This window comes from Rhinoderma darwinii, chromosome 2 (genome assembly GCF_050947455.1).
Source record: "Rhinoderma darwinii isolate aRhiDar2 chromosome 2, aRhiDar2.hap1, whole genome shotgun sequence".
Classification (NCBI taxonomy): domain Eukaryota; kingdom Metazoa; phylum Chordata; class Amphibia; order Anura; family Rhinodermatidae; genus Rhinoderma; species Rhinoderma darwinii.
This window is the reverse complement of record NC_134688.1, coordinates 82345849-82367796: the sequence shown is the minus strand read 5'-3', so window position 1 is coordinate 82367796 and position 21948 is coordinate 82345849. Positions and strand designations below refer to the sequence as shown.

The window sequence follows — 21948 nt, the reverse complement described above, 5'->3', positions numbered from 1 at the left end:
GTACAGAATGCCCCTCTGTAGGAGACCCAATATGAATATCTTGCTCTTTGGCTGGGGCTAGATGTTTTACACATTTTTTTTAATTTATTTTTGAGGAAAAAAAAATTTGATCCCATTGTTATGCAAAATAAAACCCTCCACTTCCCCATAATGGTGTTCATCTATCCATCCACTACTATTGTGGCAATAAGGATGATTATCCAACCCCAGAATTTTTTTGCTTTATGGCAAGATAGATTTTAGCCATATCAACTGACCATTTCCACCCACCAATTTAGATTGATATTGGGCCAGTATCTGTGCGTATTATCCTAACCTTTGTTGTATAACTGGAAATAACGATCACTCATCCAGAAACAGCACCGCTCTTCTCCATGAGTGTCTGCTATTGAAGTAAATGTGAATGAGCTGCAATACCAGACACAGCCCATGGAGAAGAGAGGCACTGTTCATGGAAGATTATATATATATATATATATATATATATATATATATATATATATTTTATTTTTTTACTAGTCTCGCACAACCCCTTTAAGTGCAATAAACAGAATACATCATCAGGGACAATATTTTTTTATTGTCAGCTTCAGAAGGACAACTAGGAAGAGATGCTTTATACCCATTGTTATTCAACCATGCCAAGTCAACAATAACCACAACTACTACTAAATTTAAAACTGGAAATCTTTATTCATTTAAATGAAATGGACGGTTTAAAAAAAGCTTCCAGGTGGAGGAAGGGTCACAGTTAGGATTGAAGGACATGTGTGTCGTTGCTTTCGGATATAACTTTTCCATCTACTATCTTCTGTGTTGTTGTGATGACCTTCTTCACCGTCTGTGTTGTTGATGCTGAAATTGCATCTTGGAGACTGCAGGGAGAAATCACAAGAAAGTTAAGCTGAGAAGTAACAGGATGGTTTACATTTAGGGTATGTACACACGAGAAGTGGCTTTTACGTCTGAAAAGACAGACTGTTTTCAGGAGAAAACAGCTGCCTTGTTTCAGACATAAAAGCTCCTCCTCGCATTATGCGAGGCGTCTTTGACGGCCGTAAATCTTGAGCGGCTCTTCATTGACTTCAATGAAGAACGGCTCAAATTACATTGCAAAGAAGTGTCCTGCACTTCTTTGCCGAGGCAGTCATTTTACGCGTCGTCATTTGACAGCTGTCAAACGACGACGCGTAAATGACAGGTCGTCTGCACAGTACGTCGGCACACCCATTCAAATGAATGGGCAGATGTTTGCCGAAGTATTGTAGCCCTATTTTCAGACGTAAAACGAGGCATAATGCGCCTCGTTTACGTCTGAAAATAGGTCGTGTGAACCCAGCCTTATAGTCTGCATGGTGGCTTAGGCAAAAGAAACACATTGCATATTTGTTGCAAATTTTTTTGCCATAGCCAGAAGTGGTTTCAAAAGAAATGGAAAGTATAAAGCAAGAACGTTTAGTTTTCCTCCTGGATCCACTTCTGCTTTGGCATCAAAATCTGCAACATTATGTGTGAAAACAGCCTTAGGGGGTTGAAATCCATACAGGGCAATATATAAGGGAAAACATTTTTGTTCATGCCATGCTTGTGTCGATTTTTTCACTTTTGTCTGGTTTCTTTGGATTTAAAATAGAAATTAAATTGCCTCTGGTACATCTCCACTGGAGGCATGGGCCGATGTAAGTGAAAATACATGTAGGGTGCAGAAGAATAGGATTGCAACAAGTTTAAAAAAAAAAAATGAATAATACGCTTTGTTATATTATTTCTGGTCAGGCAAGACAAGTAAAATAACTTTTACACTTACTCAAAGTCATCCCCATCGAGGAGACGTCTGTATGTCTGGATTTCAGATTCCAGTCGTAGTTTGGTGTTGAGTAGACTCTGGTACTCAAGCTGTTGTCTCTGGGAGTCGTTGCGTACTTGTGTCAGCTCTCCCTCAAAGGCCTGGGCGTTGGCGCCTAGCATCTCCAGTTCCATAGCATACCGAGATTCAGTGTCATGGAGAGAACATTCAAGGTTTCGTTTCTGTGGAACCAGGAAACGTTGTTAGGGTATGTTCACATGCTAGACTAAAAAAAAAGTCTGAAAATACAGAGCGGTTTTCAAGGGAAAACAGCTCCTGATTTTTCAGACGTTTAAGCCACTCGTGATTTGAGGCGTTTACGGCCGTTTTTTGGATGGGTTTTCCATAGTCAATGAAAGAACTGCTCCAAAAAAGTCCTAAGAAGTGACCTGCCCTTCTTTTTCGCGGCCGTTTTTAAAAAAAACGGCCCATCGGAACAGAATGCAGTTTCTTCCATTGCAATCAATGGGCAGATATTTGGAGGCGTTTACGGCCTGAAAAACTGCCGCAAATAGGCAGTGTGAACATACCCTTAAGATGCAGCATGTACCGTGATCACATACATATGGTGTGCTGGACGTCAGGGGCAAAACAAGTAACTATGGGGCTCTATTGCAAATTGGGTGAACGAGACCCCACTCTACTTAACACGTAGGTGCATTACATGAAAAGCTTATGAATAATTCCCTGCATGCTGTCCTATGCGTCTCCTTGCCTTAGACTGCAGACCTTTTGTCATAGATTTTGAAGCAAATCCATGACATCTGTGATGATATCCAGATGTGTTACAGGTTTATTTTGATGCGTATTTTCACTGCATGTTTCACCTTGCAAAGGATGAAACATGAGGTGAAAATCCGCAACAGAATTGACATCCTGCAGATAAGAAAATCCGCAGCATGCCCTCAAGCTTCCACAGATTTCCGATACACGTGGAAGGGGTTTTTATAATTCCATCCACATGTATTGTAAAATCGCAGAGGATTTCAATGCGGAGTCTGCAGTATGTGAATTCACCATAGGTCTCCCGAAGTTCATCCTTGTTGATCTCTCACTGCACATCACCTTAAGTGGAGATGCGGGGCCCCCCCCCCCATAGCTGTTGTGCCCCATAACAGTGGCAATGCCTGCTACTCTGGTAGATCTGCCCTTGCTTGGTGTAGTGATTAATCTTGGTGTATTTTTTTTTTTTACCTGGTTTTGAAGAGTTTCAAGTTCAATTTCCAGAGACTGTACATTGCGTCTGATCTCAGTTACTGTGGTCTTTGCGGAGTGAAGGGCCTCGGAGTCCTGTGTTACTTGCACTGTATGTTCTTCTACCTGTGTGGAAGACAAGACATGTTCCTCTTAACAACGATGCTGGACAGAAATGTAACTTTTTTTTCGCAAATAAAAACAGTATCTCATTGTAATGTTTTTGTTACCTTTGACTGATACCACTTCTCTGCATCTTCACGGTTCTTCTGTGCCAAGTCATCATACTGTGCCCGGATGTCTGCCATGATTTTACCAAGGTCTTGAGATTTGGGGGCATCTATCTCTACAGTTACTGCAGAACCAGCTATCTGAGCATTGAGTTGATGGACATCCTGTAGAAACACAAGAAAGTTACAATCAACATGACTACACCACCCGAGAAAGTTCTTAAATATTCCATAGTTGTATTACTTACATCTTCATGGGCCTTCTTTAAGAAAACCAGCTCTTCCTTTAGAGACTCAAACTCATTTTCCAAGTTCAGCCTGGAAACATTGGTATCATCAATGACCTTGCGCAGCCCAGTAATATCAGACTCCACAGACAGACGGATAGCCAGCTCTGACTCATATCTAGTGTGAGAAGGAAGGCAAATCAGCAAATAGACATGATATTTCTTGCTCAACCGTGAAAGAAAATTTCACATTTCTTGGTCTCATCATAATTAAGCAAAAAAGTTAATGGTCACCTTGGCTGAGGTTAGTTATGAAGAAAGAGAAAGTTTGTATTAACCCAACAGGATATTTAGACTTACTTTACTCTGAAGTCATCAGCTGCAAGACGTGCGTTGTCAATCTGCAAAACCAGCTGGGAATTCTCAACGGTGCTGCCAAATACCTGGAAACAGAAAAAAAAAAAATAAAAAAAAAAAAAAAAGAGATAGAATCAGAACGAAAAATAAGCAATAACCACAAACAGTTGGGTCTAAAAAATGTTTTACTTTACAATTTGTCGAGACTTTCATGGAACTATAAATCCCAGTAAGCCCTGCAATGCCAATGGAATGGTCCTAGAGTAGACCTCTGGTCGTTCAGCTATTTTCGAGCTCTTGCCTCCAGTACACAGTTCTACTATCACAGCTGCTGAACAATTTCAGGTTTCGCACTTCTGATAAAGTTTTTATTAAGTCTCAAAAACCTTAGTGAACCGTTTGATTTGGTCAACATATGAAAATGATCAGCGATTATACAAAGATCAGCTTAAAAAAAAAAGTGTTAAAACTCAAATCCTTAGAGTCTTGTTCTATAATTCACTTTACAAATGATTTGTTTGCAGTTCATCTTCGACAGGAAGAGAATCCGCTTAACCTCATCCTGTCCACACCCATATGCTCCTCTCTCCACGAGAATCTACAATCGCCCATATAGTATATTCCAAGTCTTTATTGTTCAAAAGTTAGCCTCAAACAGTCTATTGTTAGTCAACTATATTTCCAACATTTAAAAAAAAAAAAAAAAAAAAAAAAAAATTGTATCAACTTTTACAAACTTACATTTTTAAGTCAGTGAGAATATATACAGTATATAGCAAATGTACACACCTGTTTCCGCAGTTCCTCCAGAGCCTTGAAATATGGGCTCCAGTCCTTGGAGGGTCCCTTCTTTTCCACATGTTGACGAATCTGCACTTCTAGTTTCTCATTGGCTGATTCAAGACTGCGTACCCTCTCCAGGTAAGATGCTAGGCGGTCATTGAGGTCTTGCATGGTCTCCTTCTCATTCTGGACACCCCCTAGAAGGCCAACTCCAGATGAAAAAGAACTGGAGCCACCACCAAACCCTGAACCTACTGTAGATACCCTGGATACGGAGATCCGACCTCCTGAGCCTCCTGCCCCAGCATGTACACTAGCAGCACTGCTGCCTCCGCCAAACTGAGACCCATAGGTAAAGGGGCGCTGTTGTCTTGAGGAATAAGTAGAAAAAGAGGAGAAGCTCATGGTTACAGGCTGGAGGAATACAGAGATTGAAAATGACCACTGGCAAGGAGCTGCTGGCTACTCTGTCCTGCTCTGAGAAGTGGAATTTATACCTAGAGCTCAGCATTAGGAATAGGGGAGGGGGAGGGATAGTGCTCTCCTCCCTCTAATCCTTCCCACTGGAAGTGTTGACGGGGTGGAGATGCCCAGGGGAAGGGGCAGGTTTCATTCATACAAAAGAGTTTAGCACACAGCACATTGTCAGTTTAAGCGTTCCTCTAAAACATAGATACATAAAGTAATAATAATATAAAAGTAATGAACACAACCAAGCTGCTCCATAAACGTAGTATCAAGGAGTATTCTACCTGGTTCTGTGACCGATCTCCTGCATAGGAAGCAAATTAGCGTTGTCACAGAGTAAAGAAGCGTCTCTTTAGTGAGTAGCAGGTATTGCAATATATGTTATTTCAGCTTTCAGGTGTAGTTACCAGAAACTGATGTATAGATTATACTAGAAAACTGTATCAAAGGAGTTGTCTCACCACAGACATTCCCTTTTCACATAGGAGCCATAATGGTAAAAAGCTGTTCGATGTGGGTCCGGCTCCTGACACTCCCAAAAAACGCTGGCTGGAAATTCATACACAGTGTTTTGCTGCGGTTTTTGCTGCATTTTCGTTGGTGTTTTTCACAGTTTTTTTTTTTTAGGTCATAAACACTGCGGCCAGATGTTACTTTGAAGTTTATTGTAAAATACAGAAAAGACTCAATACAATGCGCTGTGGTTTGCGGCATTTTCTCAAAACGCACCATGCCCTAGGTTAAGGCGTTTTATCCGGCATTTTTCCCTTAGGCTTTTCAATAAGATTTTAAAACCACCAGGAAAAAAAATGCATATTCAAAATATAAGGGTATGTTCACACACTTAACAAAATACGGCTGAAAATACGGAGCTGTTGTCAAGGGAAAACAGCTCCTGATTTTCATCCGTTTTTTAAGCAACTAGCGTTTTTTCGCAACATTTTTTTACGGCCGTTTTTGGAGCTGTTTTTCTATTAAGTCAATGAAAAACGGCTCCAAAAATGGCTCAAGTGCCATGCATTTCTTTTTACAGGGCGTCTTTACGTGCCGTTATTTGAAAATGAGGCGTAAAATAAAGCCCCGTCGGAACAGAACGTCGTATTTCCCATTGAAATCAATGGGCAGATGTTTGTAGGCGTTCTGCTTCCGATTTTTCAGCCGTTTTTCAGGACGTTTGCGGCTTGAAAAAACGGCTGAAAATAGCCCGTGTGAACATACCCTTACAAAACAAAAGCCACCATACAAAACTATTATAAAAAAACATTATGGAAAACATTTAACGTCCATGGAGTTTTTTTTACAAGGGTTTAAAAACATTGAAAAAAAAATAGTGTGTGGAAAGGAGGCCTTAGGGTAGGAACACACACAGCGTGTTCAGGGTGGATACGCTGCGTCACGCTGCACAGTGTATCTGCCCTGAACACAACAGGGAATGCCGTCCGAAAAATCGCAACACTTTGTGGTGCACTTTTCAGGCGTAATTTCCGCTGCGTAAAGCAGCGTTGGAAAAATAAAAAAACCCATTCATGCTTTACACCTCCCTCTTTTCTGCGCGCAATCCAGCCTCCTGAGATGACATTGCAGGTCATGTGACGGCTGCAGCCTGTGATTCGCTGCAGCGGTCACATGGGATGAAACGTCATCCCAGAAGGCCGGACTGGAGAAGAAGCAGGGGTTAGGGTTAGGCCTTATTCACACAAACGTGTCAGTTTTCCACGCGTAAAAAACGCTGTGTCTTTCCTGCGTTGCAGTTCCGTGTGGCATCCGTGTACGGCGCACCTCTGTGTTTTATACACGGATATGTCATCAATATGTCATGCGTTTTTTACGTCAGCAAAAAAAACTAAGGAGGTGTTTTTCTTTTCTCATAATTTCTTTAGCAACTGTTGCGTGAATCACGTACAGCACACGGATGTGCGTCCATGTGATGTCCGTGATTTTCACGCATCCATTGACTTCAATGGGTGCGTGATGCACAAAAAATGTACAAGTATAGGACAAGCAGTGAGTTTAACGCAGCGGACAAACGCTGTGTGAAAAACAATGTCGCGTAATACGGACGTGAAATACGCTCGTGTGAATAAGGCCTAAGTATAACTTTTTTTTTTTTCTTACTTGCAATTTTTGCGGCGGAATCACTGTCATTTAGCCACAAATATCGCAACACACACCACTTTGTTGCGGGTTTAAGCACCCTATTGAATTCAATGGGAAAACCCGCAACAGAAGAGCTGCGCTCCTGGAGCATTAATTGACAAGCTGCGGTTGAAGAAACCGCACCACAGATCAATTTTTGTGCGTTTTTCTTTTTTTTGCAGCATTGTTCCGCAGTGTGGGGACGAGATTTGCTGAAATCACACTGCTTCTGCTACTGTAATATGCTCCGGAGTGTTTATGGTGTGTGTGCGTTCATACCCTTAGGCCTTATTCACACGAACGTGTTATACGTTTGTGCTACGCGCGTCGCACAAACCTATGTTAGTGAATGGGGCCGTTCAGACTGTCAATGATTTTCACGCAGCGTATGTGTGCTGCGTAAAACTCACAACATGTCCTATACTTGCCCGTGTTTCGCGCAGCACGCACCCATTGAAGTCAATGGGTGCGTGCAAATCGCACACGGCGTGATTCGCGCTACAGCTGGTAAAGAAGAGAAGGGAAATGAAGTGCATGTCACTTCAGACGTTTTTGGAACAGTTTTTCATTGACTCTATAGAAAAACAGCTCCAAAAACGGCCGTAAAAAACGCAGCGAAAAACGAGAGTTTGCATAAAAAAACAGCTGAAAATCAGGAGCTCCGTATTTTCAGATGTTTTTTAGTAAGCATGTGAACATACCCTTACACGGTCCAATTTTTTTGGTTCAATACTAGCCAAATCCAGCAAGAAAAACGCGATACTCAAAGCAAGCTGCGTTTGATAAAAATACCACCAAACCCAAAAACTTCACCAAAATGCCACAGACCGAAACACCGTGAACGTAGACTTTTCAATAATTCACTTTTGACTTTAAAGTAACATCTGGTTGCAGAATTTTTTTCCTAAAAAAAAATACTGTGAAAAACACCAACGAAAATGCCACAAAAAAATTCTGCAAAACACTGCGTAGCAAAGGCTATTTGCCAAAGGGTGCCTGTACGAGTATTCTGGTCAGTATTTTGCATCAGTATTTCCAAGTTAAAACCAGAAGAGGAACTTACAGAGAGAAGAAGTATAATGGAAAGATTTGCACTTCTTCCATGTTTTGGACCCACTCCTGGTTTTGGCGGATAAGTACAGATACAACATACTGACCTAAATACTGCCGTGTGAAAGCAGCCAACAGAGATTTGAGGTTGTGATCCACGACTAGCTCTGGCTCAGCCCAGAACATGATATAAAGCACAATCTAATCCTCTTACTAGTAATAAACTATAACTGTACGTAGGATATTAACCATGATAAGGAGGAATGAGACTGTTGTTACTGATTATGACTACATGAAGAGCTATGAGCAAAGAGGATGTTTCCTCAGAATGAATGACACATTTATAAACTATATTGCACCTGTTCTAATTTCCAAAGTCTTACCACACCCCGTATCACTTACCTGACTACACAGCCCACAACAATAGTTTTTCTGAGCTGTAGTATTCACGTTGAACGTGTAGCCTCTGGCAGTATGTTTTATTCTGTAAATGAATGTCAGACAAAGCGAAAAAGGCAGCAATTTATGAATTACAGGTGGGGTTACCGAACTTACTATTTGCCATCCATGAAATCTTTTTAGGCAATCTTGCACACATGTTGCCCATAGCAGCCAGTCAGATTTAAAAGTAAATCTCTATATTTTTGGAATTTTATATTGTGATTTATAGATGAAAGGAGAGAACATCAAGGAAATGGTTAATTGATTTTGAATTATGTATGTCACCAGTACTGTAGATTAGCTCTGGTAGGCTGTGTTTACATCTGCGTTGGGGTCCCGTTCTGACGTTCCATCGGAGCTTTCCATCAGAGCGAGACACTGAACAGACACAAACTGACACGTTTCCATCACCATTTATTCCAATGGTGACGGATCCGGTGCGCATGGTTTCCGTTTGTCCCTTTTGTGCACCGGATCCGTCATTTTGTCGGAAGCAATAGCGTAGTTAACTACGCTATTGCTTCCGGCAAAACGACGGATTCGATGCACAAAAGAGACAAAAGGAAACCTTGGGCACCGGATCCGTCACTGTTGGAATAAATGGTGATGGAAACGAAACGTGTCGGTTTGTGTCTGTTCAGGGTCCCGTTCTGACGGAAAGCTCCGACCGAATGTCAGAACGGGACCTCAACGCCGATGTGAACAGAGCCATACTGGTACAGCTTCAACACATGCTACATTGGGCATGCAGAGGGCATAGAGATAGAAGTGATCTGACAAATGGTAATCTCTTCATTAATTGACTTGCCTGTTTGGTTTTCCCTAAATGGAATAACTATGTTTTTTCCTGTAATATATGTCCTGTATGTTATATTTTTTGTATTCTTATGACCATATATTGTGGAGTAACATGCCCGACCTAATGTTATGGGGATTCTGAGATCGTGGACGAACATTGACAGAAGCCGTTTAAATGGGTCATTATTGCCGACTTCCATCTACTAGTTTCGACGTGTATCACATACTATTTTACTACTTTTAAATATGTGCAAATGTCACTCTTATCAAATTTGCTTTTGAAATGCTCTTAGGATTAGCGGTAACAGTGAAGTATCAGTTAACAACGCATTTATAAGCAGCAGTTTTCTGTCTACAGCTGAGCACGTAAAGTGGATAAGAAAGGAAGAAAAAGTGTAAAGAAACTCCTGATGTATCTTCATTATTTTCTGTCCAGTCCTGTGTTTGGCTAAAAAAAACATAGTCAAAAACTGCATCAAAACTGCATGTGTGATCCTGGCCTAAAGCTGGTTGACCCTATAAGGGTATGTTCACACGGCTTATTTTCGGCCATTTTTAGGGCCGCAAACGGCCGAAAAATCGGGAGCAGAATGCCTCCAAACATCTGCCCATTGATTTCAATGGGAAAAACAGCATTCTGTTCCGACGGGCCATTTTTTTACGTGGCCGTTTTGGAAAACGGACACGGAAAAAAACGGCCACGAAAAAGAAGTGCATGTTAAAAACCTGCGAAAAACGCGAGTTTGCTCAAAAAAGTCTGAAAATCAGGAGCTGTTTTCCCTTGAAAACAGCTCTGTATTTTCAGACGTTTTTAAGTAAGCTTGTGAACATACCCTTACACTCATACTTGGACAGAAAAGCCTCATATGCTGTTTAGCCCGCTTTGAATCAGTATTTATAAGCCAAAACCAGGAGTGGGTTCAAAATATGGAAGAGGTGCAAATCTTTCTATTATACTTTTTCTGTGAAGGTTACACTCCTAGTTATGGCTGCAAAATACTGTAATATGTAAAGCCCTGTCTGTAGCTTTTCTTAACGTGACCATGAAAGCCCAAATTTTCTTGGTGTACACGACAACCTAGGGCATGCATTATTGAATTGCACACAGAGACTTTCTAACGTGTTTTTGAGCGTTTCTGTTACTATACGGCCGGATTTACACGAGCGTGTGCGTTTTGCAAGCGCAAAAAACGTGGCGTTTTGCGCGTGCAAAAGGCACTTAACAGCTCCGTGTGTCAGCTGCGTATGATGCGTGGCTGCGTGATTTTCGCTCAGCCGCCATCATTATGACACTGTTTGTGTGTTTGTAAACAGAAAAGCACGTGGTGCTTTTCTGTTTTCATTCATACTTTTTACTGCTGTTGCGCGAATCACGCGCGTCACACGGAAGTGCATCCGTGTGACGCGCGTGATTTTCACGCACCCATTGACTTCAATGAGTGCGTGATGCGCGAACAATGCACAAATATGGGACATGTCGTGAGTTTTACGCAGCGGACACACGCTGCATGAAACTCACGGACAGTCTGCACGGCCCCATAGACTAACATAGGTCCGTGCGAGGCACGTGAAAATCACGCGCGTTGCACGGACGTATATCACGTTCGTCTAAATAAGCCCTAAATGTAGACATTTTTGGTACAAGATAATTGTCTGCTGGATTAGTCTTCTTCTAGAACAAGAAATAAATACGGTTAGCAGGGGTTTACTTAGAGGAAAGGAGCGCCAAAGCAGAGATGAAATTGCCCTTCTCTCTTAGGCCTCATGCACACTTCCACCACCGTTTTCACGGCTGTTTCTCACGGATCCGTGTGTCTGTTATGGTATCTGTGTGGTTTCCGTGTGTACTACGTCTCCGTTCCGTGTTTCCGTTTTAAACGGAAGGTATTGAACTTCATTTGAACTTGTCACATGTCCCAGTCTGTGAACTTTAGCACGCCCTGCCATTGCTAGGGCAACTGATCCGTCACAAGCAGACTGCACACGGAAGCCCGTTTTTTTCACAGACACATTGACTCCTATGGAATCACTGACAAAAGTAGGACAGGCTCTACTTTTGATGGAACGGAACAACGGATCCGTGAAAATAACAGAAGTGTGCATGGGCCCATTGAAATGAATGGGTCAGGGTGCTATCAGTGAAAAAAATGGATAGCACCCTGAAGGAAAAAACTGAAGTGAGCATGAGGCCTTATAGTGCTGGGTAATGCCAACCAGGACAGAAGGACATGGCTCGTGTTTGCCCTACCCATTTTCTTTCCATGAGGCGATTCCCCCTTGTTTGCTAACAGTGTATATAGAGAAGAAAGTATTTCATAGTTTCTCAACACTCAGTAGGAAAGGAAAGGGGCTACCGATATGGTACATGTGTCCTTGACTGGTTTTATATTATAGGGGTTATGTAGGGACCAATTTTTTTTTTAGCAATGTACTTACTGCAGTATGTGAGTACACTCTCTGAAATACATTCTGGTCCCCTACATTCTGAGATTTTCATAGATTTTTATAGTGCTCCCGGGGGACCATAAGTCTTCTTTGATGACGATACGACTCTTCGTCATGTGACTGGCCCCGCTGTACTTTTTTGCAATCGATGTAATACTGCTACTGCTTGTACGTAGAGTACAACTGTGCCAGTCACATGACGAAGAGTCGTATCGTCATCAAAGAAGGCTGTGCAACTAGACTTCCAGTCCCCTGCAGCGCTATAAAATCTATGAAAATCTCAGAATCAGCGTGACGGGGGACCGGAATGTATATTAGCGAGTGTACTCACATACTGCAGTGAGTACACTGCTAATAATTTTTGATCCCCACATAACCCCTATAAGATGGTCATAGGTATCAGATTAATGTCTGTGGTAAGAAATCAATAGTTCCAAGCCAATACCTGACAGATATCTAAGAAGTTGGCTGTAAAAATGAACTTGCACACTTTTCACGTCACTTTTCACGGCACAATAGACGGATATCAATGGATGCTACAATATGATATGTTCCTAGGGGTGTTTGCTGAATGACTGAACAATTACTCGTCAGTAAACCGGAAGACTTTCCTCAAGCGAGAACAACCAAGTCTCTATTGTGCATAGATCGCAAATAAATCTAATACAAAGAAAACAGAGAAACATTTTATACTGAAGAGACTAAAGGCCCTTTTACACCGGCCGACACTTGGCCGTTGCAGCGAGCGCCGATCAACGAGGCATCGTTGATCGCCGCTCGCTTACTCCTGTCACACGGAGCTATGAATGTGGACGAGCGGTCGTTACTCTGATCACTTGTCCCCATACATTATTATCATGTCGGCAGCGCGTCTCCCTGTTTCCCAGGGAGATGTGCTGCCGACCTAAGATAGTCTTTTACTTTTTTTAAAACTATACGACCAGCAGATGATTGAGCATTTTCTCGTTTACCTGCTGATTGTTCCCCTCTCTACACTGGGCAATTATCGTCAACGAGCGTAATACGAACGCTTGTCTGCCCAATAATCGTCCTGTGTAAAACCCCCTTAAATACTGTGAGCTTTATTTGGCAAGAGATAAATGTAGGGTTTTTGCAAAAGACAAAGGTAAAGGTAGATTGAATACTTTGCTCTTTTCTAAGTAGAACATACAATTAGGTGGGAGAGACAGCAAGAACTTGGTCCGAACATAAAATGTACATTCAAACCCCCCTCAAACGATGAAATCGAATGAAATTTGAAGAAAGATATTTTTCTCATTCAGATAACTGCATTTCTTGGAAATGTTTGATCCTTTCAGGAATGTCTTAGCAGCCCCCTCCGCCTTGACAAGGGTGAAGAAGGGAGGGGGAATTTACTGTAAAGGAATGTGTGTCACAGGGGAAAAGTAAATGAAACAGTTGGAACAGCATTGATAAGGGTGCAGCCCTATTTACTAAGGTGCATGAAAAAGTAATTTCTGACTAATCATGCTGAAACTAACAAGATGTATACAAGAAAAAAATGTGGCTGTTACTAAATTGACGATCTTAAAGGAACACTCCGGGAATAACTGATACACTGTGCTATGCTTATTGTAGCCCCTGAGGGGGAGGAGCATGACACCCACCTCTGGGACCTGCACCTATCTCTGGAATAAGGGGCATGTGCTCAGCTCTCTCCATTTATTTCTTTAGAAACAGCCGAGCAAGCGTCTCATATGGATATTCCATAAATGTCTATAATGCGAATATCACTGTAATCATTGTACCTGTCCTGTCAGGTTTCTGTTTTTTTACGGGCAGAATAGGGTTACAGAAGCTTTGATGCCAGTGTGAACGGGGTTTCTATTTCTTACCATTCCTGCTGGTCAGATGGACTTTGAAACAATAGTTGGATTAGTCTTAAGGCCCACGCATTGGACATGCACAATATTTGGATGTAAGAGCCTTATCTGGTGCTTGTTTTCTCTTTTTTCTGAAGAGCAGAGAGACATTCAGAAATGGAGACATAAGTTTTAGTCAGTGTAATCCCCTTGCATGGGCTGGGTGAACGAGCATTCATGTGTAGACAGGGCAAGGATCAGGCGATGAACGAGCAAACGCTCCTTTATCAGCTAATCTGCTCATCTTTCCGACCAAAAAAATGGACGGCAGCACATCAACATGAGCTGCCAACATGATGGAAATGCATGGGGACGACCGATCGTAATAACGATCGCTCGTCCCCATACATAAGCAATCATTGCTCCTTGTGGAAGGAGCAAATATAAGCGACAATCCACAAGCTGTCTCATCGAATGGAGCTCATTTTTGCGGCCCATATTGGGCCATGTGAAAGAACCTTTTAGACAGGCAGTCAAAAGATGTACCAAATTTATCACAGTGGTCATGCTGTATTATAAATTTGGTGCATCTAGCTAGACTTGGGCGACATTTCTCTCCTTCCTTATGCTGTTTTCGATTTGGCTTTATTTGCAAAAGAAGTTTAAGCCAGATCTGGCGCATCTTTGGAACAATTTGGTACATTTTAAGCCAAGGCACTTTCTGATAAACCTCACTTCTTTTTTGGAACTTTTTGTTAAAGTGTCTACAAAGGTGCATAGATCTCTTCTAAAATGACATTTTTCAACACAATCTAGGTGCAGACACATTAGTAAATTTGCCCCAATGAATCTGGTTTTTCCATAGTATTTATCACCTTTACCACTATTAATATCCACATTACGCCAAATGCACATTCTATATCCATGCAGAGGGGGGTGAGCAGCTGCCAGTACCAAACATATCTGGTGCTGCCCCTCCTTAGGTAGAACAATAGAGAACTGGATGAAAAAACACTCTTTTTTTGTTTCCTTTTTTTGGTCGGAGGGTTCACATTAGATTATCACAGACTGCAAAGTGTATGGGAAGTTTTACAATAAACATGGACATGTTGTTATTGTTGTCTGATGTTAAACAGTATTACATTCACCTCAATTTGCTGGATATTTTCTATGGGAGGTTGACACCTCAGGGGAAAACAACAAAAAAGAAAACAAAGAAAACAATGTGTCCATTTTAATTCTTCTACATATGCAAATGCCCAAGGGTGTCTGACTGTCACTTTATATATAAGATAATTGAAGGCTTTTTTGCAGTTTTTCACGTCCGAGGTGGACCCGTGCGGGATGCGTTGTCACGGATCCCCCCACAGACTACAGTCAATGGAGAAATGCGTGACACACAGTAAAATATAACATGTTCTATTTTTCAACGGAGCGTCACACGGACAAGATTCACATTCGTGTGAATGAGCCCTAATGCATCGTACACATCTGCGTCAGGGAGCCCTGACTGAAACACACGGAAACCATAGGTTTCCGTTTCCATCACCATTGATTTCGATGCTGACGGATCCGGTCGACTACGCTATTCATTCCGTCAAAGCGACAGAACCCTTGCACAACTGAGACAAACGGAAACAATTTGCACTGGATCCGTCACCATTGAAATCAATGGTGATGGAAATGGAAACCTAAGGTTTCCGTTTGTTCAGTCAGGGCTCCGTTCTGACGGGAAGCTCCGACGGAAAACCAGAACGGAACCCTGACGCAGATGTGAACGAAGCCTAATATGTATGGCTTTCTTAGTTTGTTTGTATTTTTCTGTTTGTATAAGACTTTGCCAACTACAGTATGCCACAAGCAGGTCCTCTTTTTGTGAACAAACAAAGTTTGACTATAAACAAGCGTATGCAATTCATAGTGGCGGCACAGACAACTCCTATGAGGCCCATAAGATGGAAGGGCCCAGCTCAGGAACGCCCTATTTCCACTACTTATGGGCTGTGTGAACCTGCACAGGGCTCATGTAATCCACAATTGCAGCAATATTGGCAAACAAGTGTAAGCGTGGCTTCACATGCTGCCTGGAAAAAATTCATGTTTTTTGTGCCGTTCTCCTTGGCATTTTTTTGCGCAAAAAAGGCTGCAGCAGGCAGATGTTAGCTGGAAGTCAATGCTCAAATATTAAACACACTGTTTAATATGTGAGCGGTGCAGGGATTTTTTTTTTGGGATTTTTTTTCTTTTGTCTTGCGTATTTTGGCTCAGAGCCATTTTTCTTAAATCACAGCAAGTGTTGGTTTAGCATTTTTTCAAACAGTTAGTATCGTTTTTGTTTTTTCCAAAGATCCTCCATAGGTTTTAATTTTTACAAGAATCTTTGCATCACATGATCTTTTAATCACATGATCTTTTAATCACATGATTTGGAATGTGAAAAACGGCACATAAAAAACACACACATGTAGTAAAACACACTATTTGGGAAAAACACTTTTCAGCCCAGTAATAGCATGTCGATTAGCGCTCATTTGCTCCATTTACGTAGAGCAATAATCGGGAGTATGGGGACTAAAGACTGTTAATACGATTGTTCGTCCCCATACAGTTTGCAGATTGTTGACATGGGGATATCTGCTGCCAACAATATACTATTTTTATGGCATCATAAAATATGCAATCAACTGATGAATGAACATTTGCTCGTACTTCGGCCGATCAGTGCCATGTTTACACGGGTCAATAATCGGGAAAGAGTGTTCGTATTAGGGCTCATTCACCAGATCATCGGCCTGTGTAAAAGGGCGTTAAGGAAGATGCCCTTCTTTCCCATGAAAGTATGAAACAGTGTTGGTGGGGGCAACATGCGTCGAGATGTTTGGACGTGGTGGCGTAAATGTAGCGCATTATCACACAATATGTAATGAGCCGGGATCTTTCTAGTGGGATAGAAACTGTAGGATCTACACAACTTTATTGCATGTGTGCACACTACTCTAGAAGGGATTATCTAAAAGAAAGGAACTATTACAAATAAATAGAGATTTCGACACCTAAACTAGTTACCTCTACACAACAATAAGTAACAAATGCATGAAACCCAACAACTCAAAGAAACAAATGGGTAAAGATTATTCAACAGCTTCACCACATACAAAATCTAGTTTACAATCCAATTCTGGTTTCTGAGTAGTAAATTTGAGAACAATAGATAATAGATAGTTGGGCATATACTAAAGCAGGGGCGTTGCTAGGGTCTTAAAAGATTAGGGGTACAAACCCGAGACATATATTCCCCCCCCCCCCCCGCCCTGCCCGGAAAATATATATTTTTCACATATATATCGGAGACAGCATATCTATATGCGTTTTGCGCGCATAAAAAACCCTGCGTTTTGCGCGCGTTGCAGTTCCGTGTGTCATCAGTGTTTGGTGCGTGTCTGCGTTATTTTCGCGTGTATGGCATCCTTATGTTAAGTGGTTTTGTCGTATGCAAAATGAAATGAAGGAGGTTATTTTCTTTTTCTCATCATTTTTTTAGCAACTGTTGCGTGAATCACGCACCGCACACGGATGCGCGTCCGTGTGATGTCCGTGATTTTCACGCACCCATTGACATCAATGGGTGCGTAATGCGCAAAAAACGCTCAAGTATAGGACATGCAGTGAGTTTCATGCAGCGGACACACTCTGTGTTAAAAACACGGAATGTCTGAATGGCCCCATTAACTTACATAGGTATGTACGACGTGCGTGATTTTCACACGTGTATCACGGACGTGAAATACGCTCGTGTAAAGAAGGCCTAAGGCTGGGTTCACACAGAATTATTTGCAGGAGGAAAATATGCTTCAAAATTCCGTTTGGAATTTTGAGGCAGATTTTCCTCTGCCTGCACGCCGATTTTCGCGGCACTTTTCGCCTGTGGCCATTGAGCATCGTGGTCATAAAATGCCGCAAAATACGCTTTCTCTGCCTGCCATTGATGTCAATGGGAGGTCAGAGGTGTAAACGCCCGAAGATAGGGCGTCCCTTCTTTTGCGAGCCGATTTTTCCGCTCGCAAAAAAAAAACGCCTCCGAAATCAATGAGAGACATTTTCAGACGTTTTTTGGAGCGTTTTGCGGCGCAGTTTCAGCGTCAAGAAACTCGTAAAAAAACTCAGTGTGAACTCCCCCTAAGGCCTGATTCACACGAGCGTATTTCACGTCCGTGTTACGAGCGTGAAAATAACGCACGTCACACGGACCTCTGCAAGTCAATGGGGCCATTCAGACATTCAGTGTTTTTACTGCATGTCCTATACTTATACATGCATTTACTGCATGTCGTATACTTGTGCGTTTTTTGCGCATCATGCACCCATTGAAGCCAATGGGTGCGTGAAAATCACGGACAGCACACGGACGCACATCCATGTGCTGTGCGTGATTCAGGCAACAGTTGCTAAAGGAATGATTTTGGAAAAGAAAAACACCTCCTTCAGTTTATTTTGCTGACTTGAAATGCGTGACATACAGATGACATACGCGCGTAAAAAACCCAGACACGCACCATACAATGATGCCACATGGAACTGCAATGCAGGAAAAATGCTGCGTTTTTTACGCGCACAAAACGGACACGTTCATGTGAATAAGGCTTAAGACTAAGGCTCCTATAGCTACACCGCTGGATAGAATTGAATGCATTGTCTCAAAAGACAGTATCATACATGATAGGCTTAGATACATGGACCCAGCAGACAGTATCACACATGATAGGCTTAGATACAGGGCCCCAGCAGACCGTATTACACATGATAGACTTAGATACATGACACCAGCAGACGATATCACACATGATAGACTTAGGGCTTATTCAGACGAGCGTGAATCTCATCCGTGTGTTGTGCGTTGAAATAACTGACAGCACATGAACATGTTGATTTCAAGGGGGCTATTCCCACATGCGCGAGTTTTCACGTAGCGAGTGTCCGTTGCGTGAAACACTGCATGTCCTATATTAGTGCGTTTTCACGCACCTAGTCGCCCATTTAAGTCAATGGGTGTGTGAAAAGCACAGACAGCACACAGACAACATCCGTGTGCTATCCGTGTTTCACTCATCAATTACATTGCAAAAAAAAAAGTACTTGCAAGTGTGTGAAAAACACATCCCACACGCAAAGCACACTGATGCAAAAACGGAACGCACACGACCAGATTTACGCGCGTAAATCTGTCACGCTCGTGTGAATGTAGCCTTAGACACAGGGCTCCAGCAGTAAGGGTATGTGCACACGATGAGTGGCTTTTACGTCTGAAAAGACAGACTGTTTTCAGGAGAAAACAGCTGCCTCGTTTCAGACGTAAAAGCTCCTCCTCGCATTATGCGAGGCGTCTGTGACGCTCGTAAATCTTGAGCTGCTCTTCATTGACTTCAATGAAGAACGGCTCATATTACGTTGCAAAGAAGTGTCCTGCACTTCTTTGCCGAGGCAGTCCATTTACGCGTCGTCGTTTGACAGCTGTCAAACAACGACGCGTAAATTACAGGTTGTCTGCACAGTACGTCGGCAAACCCATTCAAATGAATGGGCAGATGTTTGCCGACGTATTGTAGCCCTATTTTCAGGCGTAAATCGAGGCATAATACGCCTCGTTTACGCCTGAATATAGGTTGTGTGAACCCAGCCTTAGTATCCTTGCACTAACCCTCAAGGGCATATTTGGCATTTCTGGGGCCCCAAGCAAAGTTATGTCACCGGGCTCTAATCAAAGACACCTGTAGAGAGTTCCCCACACAATGCCCCCTGTATGTTTCCACACACAGTCCCCCTGCCATACATCCCCCTTGTAGACAGTGCCATGCAGTCCCCTGTAGTTAGCCCTACATACCCTCCTTGTCTCAGCAGACAGTATCATACATGATAGGCTTAGATACAGTGCCCCAGCAGTTAGTGTTACACATGATAGACTAAGGGCTTATTCAGACGAACGTGATATACGTCCGTGCAACGCGCGTGATTTTCACGTGCGTCGCATGGACCTATATTAGTCTATGGGGCCGTGCAGACAGTTGCGTGATTCTTACACAGCGTTACTCCGCTGCGAAAAACTCACGACATGTCCATTCTTTGTGCGTATTTCGCGCATCACGCACCCATTGAAGTCAATGGGTGCATGAAAATCACGCGCACCACACGGAAGCACTTCCGTGGGACACGCGTGATTCGCGCAACAGCAGTAAAAAGGATGAATGAAAACAGAAAAGCACCACATGCTTTTCTGTTTACAAACATCCAAACGGAGTGTCATAATGATGGCGGCTGCACGAAAATCACGCAGCCGCGCATCATACGGGGCTGACACACGGAGCTGTTAAGTGCCTTGTGCGCACGCAAAACGCCGCGTTTTTTGAATCCGGCCTAAGATACATGGCCCCAGCAGAGAGTATCACACATGATAGACTTAGATACAGTGCCCCAGCAGTTAGTGTTACTCATGATAGACTAAGATACAGGGCCCCAGCAGTAAGTATCCTTGTACTAACATATGGTCACCCCCCCAAAAAATATATGTGTGCGTGTATGTATATGTGTGTGTGTCTGTGTGTGTGTATATATACATGTGTGTGTATATATGTATATATATATATACACATATATATATATATATATATATATATATATATATATATATATATATATATATATATACAGTGAAGGAAATAAGTATTTGATCCCTTGCTGATTTTGTAAGTTTGCCCACTGTCAAAGACATGAACAGTCTAGAATTTTTAGGCTAGGTTACTTTTACCAGTGAGAGATAGATTATATATAAAAAAAAAAAAAAGAAAATCACATAGTCAAAATTAGATATATTTATTTGCATTGTGCACAGAGAAATAAGTATTTGATCCCTTTGGCAAACAAGACTTAATACTTGGTGGCAAAACCCTTGTTGGCAAGCACAGCAGTCAGACGTTTTTTGTAGTTGATGATGAGGTTTGCACACATGTTAGATGGAATTTTGGCCCACTCCTCTTTGCAGATCATCTGTAAATCATTAAGATTTTGAGGCTGTCGCTTGGCAACTCGGATCTTCAGCTCCCTCCATAAGTTTTCGATGGGATTAAGGTCTGGAGACTGGCTAGGCCACTCCATGACCTTAATGTGCTTCTTTTTGAGCCACTCCTTTGTTGCCTTGGCTGTATGTTTCGGGTCATTGTCGTGCTGGAAGACCCAGCCACGAGCCATTTTTAATGTCCTGGTGGAGGGAAGGAGGTTGTCACTCAGGATTTGACGGTACATGGCTCCATCCATTCTCCCATTGATGCGGTGAAGTAGTCCTGTGCCCTTAGCAGAGAAACACCCCCAAAACATAATGTTTCCACCGCCATGCTTGACAGTGGGGACGGTGTTCTTTGGGTCATAGGCAGCATTTCTCTTCCTCCAAACACGGCGAGTTGAGTTAATGCCAAAGAGCTCAATTTAATCTCATCTGACCACAGCACCTTCTCCCAATCACTCTCAGAATCATCCAGATGTTCATTTTCAAACTTCAGACGGGCCTGTACATGTGCCTTCTTGAGCAGGGGGACCTTGCGGGCACTGCAGGATTTTAATCCATTACGGCGTAATGTGTTACCAATGGTTTTCTTGGTGACTGTGGTCCCAGCTGCCTTGAGATCATTAACAAGTTCCCCCCGTGTAGTTTTTGGCTGAGCTCTCACCTTCCTCAGGATCAAGAATACCCCACGAGGTGAGATTTTGCATGGATCCCCAGATCGATGTCGATTGACAGTCATTTTGTATATCTTCCATTTTCTTACTATTGCACCAACAGTTGTCTCCTTCTCACCCAGCGTCTTACTTATGTTTTTGTAGCCCATTCCAGCCTTGTAGAGGTCTATGATCTTGTCCCTGACATCCTTAGAAAGCTCTTTGGTCTTGCCCATGTTGTAGAGGTTAGAGTCAGACTGATTAATTGAGTCTGTGGACAGGAGTCTTTTATACAGGTGACCATTTAAGACAGCTGTCTTTAATGCAGGCACCAAGTTGATTTGGAGCGTGTAACTGGTCTGGAGGAAGCTGAACTCTTAATGGTTGGTAGGGGATCAAATACTTATTTCTCTGTGCACAATGCAAATAAATATATATAATTTTGA

The 21948-nt window shown here is 42.4% G+C and overlaps 1 protein-coding gene across 1 annotated transcript; it reads right to left on the bottom strand.

The window, feature by feature from the left end:
- Positions 1–669: 669 nt before the first annotated feature.
- On the bottom strand, positions 670–5128 carry KRT18 (keratin 18). The gene is made up of 7 exons (XM_075851821.1): positions 4644–5128; positions 3858–3940; positions 3519–3675; positions 3271–3435; positions 3041–3166; positions 1808–2028; positions 670–875 (listed from the first exon to the last, which is right to left on the bottom strand). The coding sequence occupies exons 1-7, from the start codon at positions 5040–5042 to the stop codon at positions 752–754; spliced, it is 1275 nt and encodes a 424-aa protein (XP_075707936.1). The 5' UTR covers positions 5043–5128; the 3' UTR covers positions 670–751.
- Positions 5129–21948: the final 16820 nt, after the last annotated feature.